This window comes from Danio aesculapii, chromosome 23, assembly GCF_903798145.1.
Source record: "Danio aesculapii chromosome 23, fDanAes4.1, whole genome shotgun sequence".
Taxonomy (NCBI): Eukaryota; Metazoa; Chordata; class Actinopteri; order Cypriniformes; family Danionidae; genus Danio; species Danio aesculapii.
The window spans coordinates 25,311,064-25,324,827 of NC_079457.1; the positions used below are offsets into that span (position 1 = coordinate 25,311,064).

The 13,764-nt window shown below is 35.9% G+C and overlaps 1 protein-coding gene across 1 annotated transcript in view; it reads right to left on the minus strand.

Moving 5' to 3' along the window:
* Window positions 1–13,764, minus strand: part of rerea (arginine-glutamic acid dipeptide (RE) repeats a) — a 147,061-nt gene that overhangs the window by 25,057 nt on the left and 108,240 nt on the right. Inside the window, exon 10 of the mRNA XM_056449742.1 lies at window positions 9,844–9,942. Coding sequence (XP_056305717.1) covers window positions 9,844–9,942 — 99 coding nt within the window. The remainder of the gene's footprint in view (window positions 1–9,843; window positions 9,943–13,764) is intronic.

A 13,764-nucleotide genomic window follows, 5' to 3' on the forward strand; every position in this document is an offset into this window, starting at 1 on the left:
ATTTATGCCTCAAAGCGCTCTGAAACTAGCAATAAATTAGATGCGAGAGTATAATGAAAATCCTAATTGTGTAAATTAAAACGACAAGCTTTTAAAACGAGGTTTACCCTCGCAACAAGTTGAGATACTTAATATTGTTAAGGGGGGGAGAAAAAAAAAAAAACAGCACACAGACGGAACATTTCATCTTCTGTGGTAAAGAGGCGGATGATTAACCAGTAGGTGGTGCAATGTGCAAAATGAGCTTGTGATGATCTTTCATTGCGCCCATGACTAAAGTACTAGTTGAGTTAGGACACGTCACACTCTCCGATATTATTCACCTCTGTTTTCATAGGCGTAACAACACTGAAGCAAGCAAAATGACGAGGGAAAACAAACAACCAAAAAAAAGATTAGCTCAGAATAAAATCTATATTTATCCAATAGTGGGTTTACCAGAACAAACATGGCACTGCGACCAACCAGAGGGCAACGACAGCCACTTAACCAGAACAACTTTAATCTCCCACTGATGAGTATGTAACAGCGTTAATGAATCTCCAGCTTGCTGACCACAGGTCTAAGGTGCGTACATGCGCTTTTTGTTTAACACATTATGCGTTCAAGGGATCAGAGCGTGCTTTCATTATCCAAGGTCTCGGATCCTGGCCGGCAGGACAAAAATCAATTACACCTGCCAGAGTGGCCCGTGTTAGCGGCCTGATTATGTCACCTTAATTATGTTTCCACTACTGTAATATTTACAGTGCACTGCAGGCAGGCAGCTACGTCTCGCTCGCTGTGTGTCGGCTCCGCTTTAAGGCTCCATTTCAGCTGCCTGGGCTCGCTGCACTCTGAGCGCAACTAATAAATCATCCACCAATCTGCTCCCTGAATTGCTCTGCCGCTGCTACGATTGCTCCGGCCCGCCGTTGCTAGGCAACAGGGCAGATGACGGGAGGGGGGGAGAGCGAGGGGCGAGTGGGGGAGGCGATCGCTACCGAGTCACCAGCCGCCCCGCTCTGCCCAAACAACAGGCTTCTTTCTGTCAAAAATTGTTCCAGTGCGCTGGCTCTGCTTTCTGCCTCTCTCTCTCTCTCTCTGCTCGACAGTGCTCTATTGTAAAAGAGAGAGGGGAGAAGGGAATACAGCTCAAAAGGCTATTGTGATGCATGCGCACTTCCTGCCTAAATCATAATTGTTAAAAGCTGTAAAACTGGTTAAGATCATTGGAGCATGTACAAACAGATGGTGTCAGACCAATCGTACAAAACACACTACGTGCGTCCAACACAAACACACACGCACAGAGAGCCTGGCAGTCTTTAAATACCAGGAATGCCTAACATTTAGCTCTATGCCACAAACACACGGGGGTCTTATGAAATCTGTGTGCTTGGCCTTTCGCTGAGGCTGACCTGCTATGAGCCGAGTATACAATTACAGGCGCAGATAATATCACGCAAATGTGATTTGACAAGACGGCGATGATGATGGCACTTTCACACACACAAAGCCGCCACCACAAAGAGAGATGAGCGCCAGCCCACATCCTGTCCATTTCAACCTTACATAACATCAAAATCCACAACAGAAAAGACAGACAGACATGAGGAGAAAACTATCAAAGGCACAGACGTAGTACTAGTCCTATTAATATGAGCAGACGCCTGGAAATCATTCTAAATCAGGCTGCCACTTAAGCATTTGTTTAACCTTCCAGTCTATAAATATGCATAGATTTAGCTTAACCGCTGCTTTTCTTGTGTACTGTGTGAAACCAAAGGTGACAGGAAATTCTCCAACACACCCTTCCTGCCTGCGCAAGTCTCATGGCAATAAAGCGGTCTTTAAATCTGAGTACTAGTGATTCCACTTCACACATTAAAGACGAAAATAGTCGATGCTTGGCAACTTGTGGGTCACAGGTCTGTTTTATATACAGTGCTCAGCATATATAAGTACACCCCTCACAAATCTCTCTTTTAAATTCATATTTTTAATAGGAAGCTATGCAATATTATATTTGTGCACATATGTTAGATTAGTCAGTACTGAAGCCAAATCTGTAGCTTATCTAACAAAATAATTTACGATAACGGTCCAAAAACTAGTACACACAAATGTAAGCTATAGAAATATATTAAATACAAATTTAAAAAGAAAAGTCAAGAGAAACAAACAAAAAAAAGAAAGTTTTGTAGGTTGTCATTTTTTGCTTGAATTTAATTGTATTATCTTTCAATTTCTAAATATGTTTGGCGAGTAAATATTATTTTAATAAATATATCTGTTTAATAAATCGGTTTCGTTTAAATGCACCAAATGTGTGTGTGTACAGTGGTCCCTCGTTTTTCGTAGGAGTTACGTTCTAAAAATAACCCACCATAGGCAAAATCCCAAAGTAGTCCGCTTTATTTTTTACAATTATTATAGAAGTTTTAAGGCTGTAAAACCCCTAACTACACACTTTATACACGGTTCTCAGACAGGCATTAACATTTTCACACTTTTCTCATGTTTAAACTCTCAAAGATTAAAACTTCGCAGAAAAATAAGTCCCGTATTATAAAATAAAACCAAAGATTAAAGCCATTTGATCTTCATTTATTTATTCCGTAACAGCACCCTACAGCTGCGCAACATCTACCTTCTTTTAGCACAGGGGTGTCCAAACTCTGTCCTGGAGGGCCGGTGTCTTGCATATTTTAGCTCCAACCCCAATTAAACACACCTTAACCAGCTAATCAAGCTCTTTCTAGTTATACTAGAAACCTCCAAGCAGGTGTGCTGAAGGAAGGTGGAGCTAAACAATGTAGGACACCGGCCCTCCAGAACAGAGTTTGGACACCCCTGTTTTAGCATGTGCAGAAGTTCAACTTTTTGTGTGATTGTTAGCATCTTCCTCTGCCTTTCTGGTGGTACCGCAGGTGCAGAACGTTTTGTCGACATTGTGTGGAGAAACATACAGTACAGCACTTCATAGTTACACTGTTAGCGATCGAAGATTTATGTAATGTACAGGAGACACAGCACACAGGAGTATTATTGACAGTGGTCTACGGCCAGTCAGGACGCAGAACACAATGCGCTATAGAAAAAAGCATGTCAAATTAAATTTAAAAAAATCTGCGAAACTGAGGCCATGAAAAGTGAACCGCTTTATAGCGAGGGATCACTGTATGTATGTATGTATGTGTGTGTGTGTGTGTATATATATATATATATATATATATATATATATATATATATATATATATATATATATATATATATATATATATATATATATATATATATATATATATATATATATATATATATATATACACACACACACACACACACACATACACATACATACACACACATATACACATATAAAAATATAAGTACTTAATATTATAATAGCAAAGAATTAAGTGTTGTTTTTTGCAGCTTATTTACTTATTTGTAATGCAAAAACCTAATCACTCTATAAATGATCTCTTTCATTTTATTTACAACATAAATGAGTTCATCCGAGAAAGATAATACATTTAAATTATTTTGAAATATTGGGAAAATTACAAAATACAAATTTTCACTTTTTTTTTTTTTTCTTTTGCATTTTTAAAAAAATATATATATTATTTAATATTTTTCCCTAACACATAAATTTGGGTGCACAAATTTTGGTCCATTGTCATAAGTTATTTAGTTGGATTAGCTCCAGATTTGGCTTTAAGACTAAGTGGGCTATGACTAAGTCTGAGTTCGGACGCCCAATTGATTAATAGGTACCGAAAAAGTCCACAGTGAGTGGGTGATCACCAGAATGGGGAAGTCCCAGAGTAAAATGAGAAAATATGATACACCGGTGTTTTCTTCACGCTGTTTTCATCTGTTTTTGTTTTATTTATTTTATTCCTGTTTATGTAAAGCTCTTTGAATTGCCACTGTGCATGAAATGTACTATTTAAATAAACTTGCCTTGCCTAATTTAATATTTATGTACAAATATAATATTTTAAAGCTTCCTTTATAAAATATTAATTTAAATGAGAGATTTGTGAGGTGTACTCATATGCACTGTATATATATCTAAATTCTGAACTTCTCTCTATATATTTTGTAATATTATTTATAGAGAGATTAGATGGATATATAATGCACAATGTAAATATGACAATAACGTTATCTTATGTACACTTATTTTTTTGTTTACACACAACCTGTAACTTATGTGTCCTGAAGCAAGACCAGCTTAAAAACTAAACAACCATGTACACCTCTCCAGGTGGGTGGCCAGTTCCACTATCCACAGGAAAAAGCCATTAGTCTGTTGTGCTGGGAGGGATGTTAGACATTCCTCCCTTCTCCAAAAACCAACCTCCCTTTATTCTCCAGCCCTAGGATTATTATTAAAGAGTAGGATTGCAGAAAATGTGCAAACTTCTTCATTCGCCACTGGGGGGCTGCAATCTTGCCAGCCTGCCCCACTGCCGCACACAGCACTTCAACTATCTGGAGCTTCACGCTGTCATTCGTCAACCTGTGACAAGCCAGAGATAATACACAGCAGGGCTGAGCAGCAGATAGCAGCCCTCACTGTGGTCGTATATCAGACACCCTGAAACACAACACTCTGTGCTCTTTTTCTGGCTGCCTTACAAAACCCAGTGAGCTGAATTTTTTGGGCATCACAGGCACATTTGAACACAGCCTCTCTTAAAGGGATAGTGTAAGGAAAACATTTACTCCTCTTCAAGTATTTAAAAACTCATATGACTTTATACAGCTGAGCAACATGATTTATTTGTGAGTGAACTATGGAATCTGTCTGCCAAGTTAAAAATCTACTCTAACATTCAATAGTTCAATAAAGTCAATAAGATTTATGCGTTGGAAAGATTATTTTGCTTACAAAGACTTAATGAAATAAATAAAAATACAGTAGAAAATAAAAAAATACCGTGAAATACCGCTACAATTTAAAGTAACTGTTTTATATTTGAATGTACTTAATTTTTTTTAGCATCATTAATTTATTCGTCAGTGTCACAATCCTTTGAAAATCACTTTAATATGCAGAATTGCTGTTTATTAAATATGTCTTATTATTTGCTGCTTTATATTTTTATGAAATGGAATTACTTTTATCTGCTGAACAAAGTTTAAAAGAAAAGCATTTGTAATCTTTATTATTATTATTATTATTATTATTATTATTATTAATAACAACAACAACAACAATAACAATAACAACAATAATAATAATAATAATAATAATAATAATAATAATAATAATAATAATAATGTTTTTACAGTCTTTAAACATTTGAACTTTGAACGTTCAAAAATATCCTTGGGCCAGTGTCTTCAACTAAAATAAATATCGATGCCTAACCAAAAGACCATTTTTGGGTATGTTACCAGTCTGTGTTCAAGCAAAAAAATGCTGTCATATAATTATTGTATTGTAATGATTGGTCAGTTCTCTTATTTGAATGCATTACAGTAATTTAGATTAAAATTTATTTATTCTTCACAAATCTCGTTTTATTATTATTATTATTATTATTATTATTATTATTCAACAAATTCTTTCCTTTCCATTAAAATTTTTCCAAATCCCATTTTAATACTTGGAACAAAATAAAAATTTCCAAAAATTTTACTTATTAAACAATTTACTTAATTAAAATTAACAAAATTGAGATTTATAACAGAGTATATGCACACAGATTTTAATTTCAGTCAGCCAGCCTCAACGCTCCCGGTGATCTGTCTTGTCTTTCCATTATAAAATTGCCACGTTTAAGGTCTGATTTCTTCAAAATCAGTGATCATCACAGCCTGATAGATATAGAATATAAAGTGGGTCTCAGATTGGACTAGAAGCATTCATTTCTTCATGAATCCATGCATTAAACTCCATTTTCCCCACCATGTCTTTAAAATGACAGTTTATTTTACCCCAGTATTTTCAATGGGGTTTCTGCACTCACGGTTAAACTGTTTTTCATCTTGTTTTACACTTGAACAACTAAATTAATGCTTAGGTCTATTTAACTGAATGTAATGTAATTAAATTACAACATCGATGCTGTAAAAGGAACCTTATAGACTTAAAAATAGTCACATTTAGCCTACACCGGAAGTTTATCATTGGCTGAAAAACACTAGCTGTGCATTCACCCCATTTTTAAAGGAAATACTTTATATTTAAAACGTCTTTTGCAGATTAATTTTTAAAGCATAGGTCTCAAACTCCATTCCTGGAGGGCAGCAGCTCTGCACAGTTTTGCTCCAACTCTAAACCAACACAGCTGATTAAACTAATCAAGGTGTTTAACACTAATAGAGACTATTAAGCAGGTGTGAGTTGGAGGTGGTTGGAGCTGAACTATGCAGAGCTGCGGCCCTCCAGGAATTGAGTTTGAGACTTAAAGATTATTGATTTAAAGGCACAATTTGAAAAAGTGGACGGCGACACTTGATTTATTCAACTAAAATTAGCTCCTTTTTTTGGCCAAAAAGAATTCCCTTTTAGTAAGTGTATTCTGAGATGGTCTTCATTTTCCACATCGCAGAAATCTCAGGGGAAGTTTTACACAAAAAAGAGAACGACTAATATTTTTTACGCCACATTACTAAAATGGCTTACAAGATTAAAGGGTGTTATAGATGACATGCCATTTTAGCGCATTACATTGGGATCTGAAAGAATTCTCCAGATAAACTGTGGCACGGGAACAGAAATAAAATGGCATGTTCTCTGACTCTCCCTCTCTGTTTCTTTCGGCAGCTCAAAGCGCTGCAGGCTAGAGGAGAGGAAGAGAGGCTCCGAGGGCCGTGTCGAGCGGCTGAGGGAGACGGGTGACAAGTGACCCTGAAGAAGGGATGATTCTGTCATTTCTGAGACAGTCACTGTCACTTTTATTCACATTTCAAACAGGAGCGATGGAAAAAGAGCAGGGATAATGAGGCCGTGGATCTGCAGGCTGAAAGAGAGAGCGTGAAAGAGAAAGAGCGAGAGAGATGATAAATAAATGAGGAGCAGCGGGGCTGGTGTGAGTGGCCAAGGTCAGGGGTACATTTACACCTGTCCCTCAAGGCTGCAGGACTGCAAAAGCACAAGCTGAAATCAGATCGGGGGAGCAGTGTCCTTGACGGTGCAGCGGTGGCCTGGCTGGGTTACAGACGCTTCGCCTGCCCCCCAAACAGCCTCCTGCGGGGTGCAAAGACGCCACTGAGAAAAATACCAGCGGTGGTGTAATCCAGGCCTGCGCTCATGCACTATTTATTCAGCATCTCTATTATTTATCGCAGACAGACTGTTATACAGTTCGCTTCACACACACGCTTTTCCCTGTGTACATTAAAAACAGGCTCGCGCTCAGTTATACATGCCAATGCCAATCGATACACACAGGCTAATTGATCGTTTTTAATGGGCTCGCCGGCACTATTAACGTGACCCTGGTTTCAATAATACAGTTGTGTAGCTTTAAGTATGCACAAGTAAACACGAACATGAATGCTGATTTAAGGAAAAAGATGTGGCATATGCCTCAGCCTCTTGGGATATGAGCTAGTAAACATTTAGGACACTGTTTGAATATTAATGTTAGATAAGTATGTTTGGAAACAAATCTAGTTCATTTGCAGTAGATTTGTTGCTAGCTATCTGGTCTGTAATGATGTACTCAAAATGTTGGCATATAAGCAGTTTACAGATCATTCATGGAGTGTTTTTATTTTTTTTGTCCTGAAATGGTTTAGTAGGATATTTGTTGAATGGTTCTCAAACAATTCAGCACATTTCAGACTGTTCAGAGAACATTTAAAAATAACAATCCAACTTTTTGCTAAATTATACAATGGAATATTTCCTCAACATTCATAAATCAAGAAAACAAAGCATGTATCGTTGAAATATTTTTTCTAGATTGGATTACTTAAGCATAATAAAAAAAATTTAATTTTGGAAACATTCTCACTTCAATTTTAAAGTTAAAGTAATTGTGCTTTACATATATTCATGTTATTTTAGCTAAAGCCTCAGAAAGGTTGTGGGGTGTTTGACTTTTTATTTATTATTAAATTTCATTGAGGTAGTTTTAACTGCCTGCTCTACCAAATGGTTGACTAGGTTTTGACTGTTTTGAATAATGACTGTTAAAGTCATTTAAAGCAGTGTTTCTCAACCACGTTCCTTAAGGACTACTAGCTCTGCACATTTTCCATGTCTCCTCAATCAAACACCACTGATTCAGACCATCAGCTCATTAGCAGAGACTGAAAGACCTGTAATGGGTGTTTACAGACAAAGGAGACAGTCAAAACATGCAGTGTTGGTGGTCCTCCAGAAACGTGGTTGAGAAACACGGATTTAAAGAATGACTGTTTTAATTAATGGTTTATACTGCACAGCACTGTTGATTTACAAAAAACCAACAAACAATCATGTTGCACTACTACACTTGATTTTGGTTTTATTGTAAAAAATAAATAAATAAAAAAATTTGAAATATTTTATGGCATACTTCAAAAATAAAGATTTAGTTTTCAAATATGTTTTGTTTTGATAATTTTTTTTGAATTTATAAATTGGTCTTGCACTTCATATTTTCAGATTTTTCATAGTATTTGTATTAATTCCGGTACTTTACCATAAAAAAAACATATCAACCATTTGGTATGGGTTTATATTTTAGAAAATATGGGATGTGTTGAAAAAATGCATTGGGTGTGTTAACTAGCGACATTAGGAGTTAAGAAATGCAATCCATAAATTATTTTCTAGGTGGGGCAGTTAGAGGGTTAAGATAAATATTAACATAGACATCACAATAAAAATAATAATAATAATCCCTGGGTGGCTAACTGAAATAAAATACATTTATATTTCAATTTTATCTCTGTTAAAGACAATGATGTAGTCTTTAAAACCATGCTTGTTCAGCTGTTATGGACCAAAAAAATTGTTATAAAGTGTTTCATATGTGAATAAAAGATTTGCCCTTGGCTTCTACACTAGACGCTCTGTCAAGACTAGGCCCACATGGAATCTGTGCGCGCAGAAATCCGCAGATTTTTAGCCCATCATTGAGTCTATGTATTTACTTGTGTAAATGTGTTAATTTATATTTATTCAGTTTTTTTTTTTATTAATTTCACTAATATTATTGTGATATAATAGTAATTTTAAAATGTTTATATGATTTATTTACAATACAGTTTGTAAAGTAATATTTTCTGTCTTTCAGTAGATATATTATATAAGACTTGCTTTGTTTACCAATTAAGCGAATCTAATTGGTTTTGCATTGTAAACATAAATACAAGTTAAAAACTGATTATTTTTTACTTAATAAATTAAGTTTTTAGTTATGATAACTCCTCATAAATCATGATCTCCTAAAATCATTCCGCATAAATCTGCAGATTTATTTAAAAAAAAATTCTCAGTAGAAATAGCAAAAAAATGTCTGCAGATTCTGTCTGGCCCAAGTCGTGACTCAAGTTAATCCCGTTAGAGTTTAAAGGTAAATGCATAATAGCTTTTTAGTCTCTTATTGACACTGCAGATCTTTGTTTTCCTTACACTATACCGTCCAGGCGCTAAATGCTCTCGGATCAAATCAAAGTTTTTAACACAAGCTGACCAAGACTTTGTTTCCCCCTCCTCTGCTTCTCCCTCCTCTCAGGGAAGATTTATTCCACAGGCCATAAACAGGATGCAGCTGCCCTGTTCTGCTGGAGGAGCTGGAATCCTGAGTGCTTTTCAGTGCACGACAAAGAGCCAGCAATGCAGAGAAATCCGGCCTTCTCTCCCTCTCCACATTATGAAGAAAGTTTAACTCGTTCACTCACCACTTCATCCTCTGACCAGCACTTCTCAATCAGCTTAGGCACTGGTTTCTTCACCAGCCGCTGCAGGGCTTTTCCGGCATCGTAGCTGCTCTCATGAAGCTGTAGAAAAGATGACAGAGAACAAATTAAGGTTAATGATCGAAGTTTTGGAAATGTACCTTTACAAGCTGCATGTATTTTTAAAAGCTAAACTACTTTAGCTAGCTACTGAGCTATTCAAATCTGAATGGAAGCTGCTTAATGTAGACAGTATTAAAACTACAGTGTTTAATACACTATCGGTCAAAAGTTTGGGGTCAAGTTTTTTTCATGTTTTTTTTTTAAGAAAACAATTCTGTAGCAGCATTTATTAATGTAGAAAAAAATTGTAGAATTTTTAAATATTTATTAAACTTTTAAATAACTGCTTTCTTATAGTATGTAGTTTCAAATTAAATTACTTCAGTCTTTATTGTTTTTAATACTATTATGATTAATAATAATAATAATAATAATAATAATAATAATAATAATAAATATTAGGGTGATTTCTGAAGGATCATGTGACTCTGAAGACTGGAGTAATGAAGCTGAAAATTTATCATTACAATCACTGGAATAAATGATTAAATTAAATTATAAACTACTTTTGAACTGTTATTTTATAGTGCAATAACGTTTCACAATTTGTACTGTATTTTGATGAAATAAATGCAGCTTTGTTGAGCAGGATAAACTTATTTAAAAACTACTGACCCCAAACTTTTCATAGATAGTAACCAAACCAAAGTAAAATCCAACCAAAAACAAGTTAAGGGTAAATAAATTCCTAAAAATACAAAGCAACTAATAAATAAAATGCAATCTACTAAGCTACTATTACAATTGATGTGGAATTAGCATTGTTTGGATGTTCAGACCAGGCTCTAACTTAAACATCAACAACTCTCTCTTATGATTGGCATGGTGCTGGCCAAGAGAGTGATTCTGACAGGGTGGAAATCCATGACACCTCCAAGTTTTTTTAAATGGTTTCTGCCCTCAAGCTGGAAAGGTTACCAGGGTTCATACAAATTTTTACTGCAAAAATTCCTTGATTTTTCCAAGACTCCAAGTCAATTGAACCTAATGTTTCATGTAATGTCTATGTATATGGGGTAAATCATAAGAAAAACAATGAATGTTTAAATATATTACAGCATATCATAAAACACGCAGTTTTAATGAATTTTTATATTTATGTAAAATAGATGATGCTTACACAGCACTAATGATGTCAGAGCATGTTTTTGGCAGAGAACATCCATTCCAGTATACAGATATTTGTCAAACTAATTTGTGATAATCTTAATAGTTTGCTAAACTAGTAATAGTAGGTAAAACTACTTCTATTGTAAAGCCACACTGCACTATTCGCTCCTATTCTTCTATTTATAGGCATGCGAATGCGGCAGACCAGAAACACAAGCACGTGCGGCAAGTTTGTTTCTTATTTCAATAGTCCAGCTGAGATTTTGTGATAGTGCTATATAATTGCTTTATTGTTTGCTGGGGTTTTGGTGCATGTTCTAGTTGAAATCAGGTAATAACATCAAGATAATTTTGTTAACATATTTACATGATGTACACTATTGGGTGATACGTTTTCATAAAAATGCGGCAATATTTAAAGCTTCAAGTTTCCCCACATCATGTTTATTTACAAAAGCATTTGAGAAAAGAACAATATCTAGCCAAAGTGCTTTTCCTTCACCTCCACTGGAGATGCTGGCCATAATAATTACTAACACGACTACAACAAAGCAGCCTGTCAAAGGCAAGCAGGTACCTGACTGAGACACGGAGCGCCTCACACTCGAAGCACATTGGAATTGCAGATGAGTGGAAAAAGGTCAAGAAACTGAACCGCAGCTCACATTAATTCTCAGCTTATCCACTTCTCAGTCAAAAACGGAAATGTCATGTTTATTGCATTTCAGGTTCATTTGCCGAATGCTTTATTTTTTTTAAGGCTAGCAAAGACATAGGAATTGCTTTTATAATGGTTGTCTGACATCGGCGGCATTAGCATATATCACGCTATATTTTTGTACTTGACCAGGTTTATAAATTCAGCTCTGCAAAAGCTCAGCTGTCAAGGCCTACTGTGCATTAATGAAGCCATAAATTACACCCCTCTTGTTCAGACATCTTACAATTGCAGACATCACTGAGGAGCTTTTCAATGCCAATTTACTAGGGTGTTTTGATGGCCCCTGGTGCCCGTGTCTTTCCTGAGGCGAGGCTGTGTTCAGAGAGCAGCAGCCTGTGGTGCACCGCTGAGAAGGTGAACAAATGTGAGGAAACGCGCTCGGGGATTTCTTTTTTTTTTTTTTCATCTTTTGACAATTAGGCATGAAGCCTGCTAGGGACATCTTATTTCACTGTCTCTTTGGTGCCGGGTGTTTAATTGGCCAAGACAAATTGGGTTTTAGCTGCTGAACTGAGCAAGTAGATGGAACTCTGATGCATAGAAGAGTCAACTGTATGAAGACGGCTTACATGCCGACAATATGAATGACACATTTGTGACTTTGAAGGTCAGGAAAATGTGTCAACCAAACAATTGATGAAAAAGGGAAGTCAAGTGAACCACAAAACCCATGTAACTACTCATTTAGAATCACACAGGGTTCTGTTAAATCTATTTCCTCATTAGCCTGAATGAGTAGTTATATAGAAAATGGCAGTTCCTGAAATCTGCGGTCTCGCTGTTAAACCACTTCACTGCCCGGATCACTGGTTTTGACAATGACATTTTATGGGTTTCTTAACTGTGAGCAATGTGAGGGGCTTAATTCCTCTTTTTGTTTTTACTAAATAGCGCCAACAGCAAAATGACAATAAATACTGGTGTTAGTATAACTGAATTGGACTGAATTAACAGACCAGATTGGTGGCAAAAAAGCTACAAACTAAGGGGCAGATCACACCAAATGCCCTTTTACATTCCAAAAACGCGAGGCGCACCGCAATGCCTTTTTTGTTGTCAAGAAAAGAAAGAAGCGTGGCATGCTTTATGTCGCTAGGCAATGACTGAATTAGCTGTGTATTGTGTGCGAGTATTGCTTTTGATTTTAAGATAATTTTATTAATATTGGGAAATTCAACATTTGTGATTCATATAGCTCCAGATAACTTAAAACAGCAATCACGAGTCTCTCCTCCATCTTCAAAAGTCTCCGTAGTCATCTTGACAACACAAACACTGCAGTCACCTTAACGGAAACCCTGCCTCTGCTTTCATTTGAGTGAAGAATGAAACAAACACGACTGACGTGACGCGCATTTTACGCTCAGAGTTCACTTTTTTTCAACTGCGAGTACACAGTGCGCAACGGCAAAAATGTGAGGCGCAGCAGGCGGTTAAAACACAAGGTGCGCAGGGTGCATAAGCATAGCCCAAAATGCTCGTGGTCATTAGTAAATCATTCATAAAAGGTGACTCAATGCAAAGAAACGCGTTCGCTGTGATCGGCCCCTAAGTCATCTGATACCAACAAGTCTGATATTTACATAACTATGCATTAAATAAAGTACACGTTCTAAGGATCAGCACAATGGAAAAATAATTTAACAAATTCAATTACAACTGCTTAATGCTATTCCCACTGCAACTGACAAATGTATTATTTCTCATTAATATTACTAACAAGATTTTCCTGTTGAAACTTTAATACTGATAATTATGATAATAAAAAAATAGTAGTACTGTTATTATTACACCGCTTTATTCGGTTTTGTTTTAATACATTTCTTTGCAGCAAGAAATGTATTATTATTATTTATAAAAGAGTTTAAACAGCAAGCAAAATGATAGCCTAAACTATTAATACATTATTGTTGATATTATTGATATTATCAAAGGTTTCATAAGTTAATATGTTAACATAACAGCCAACA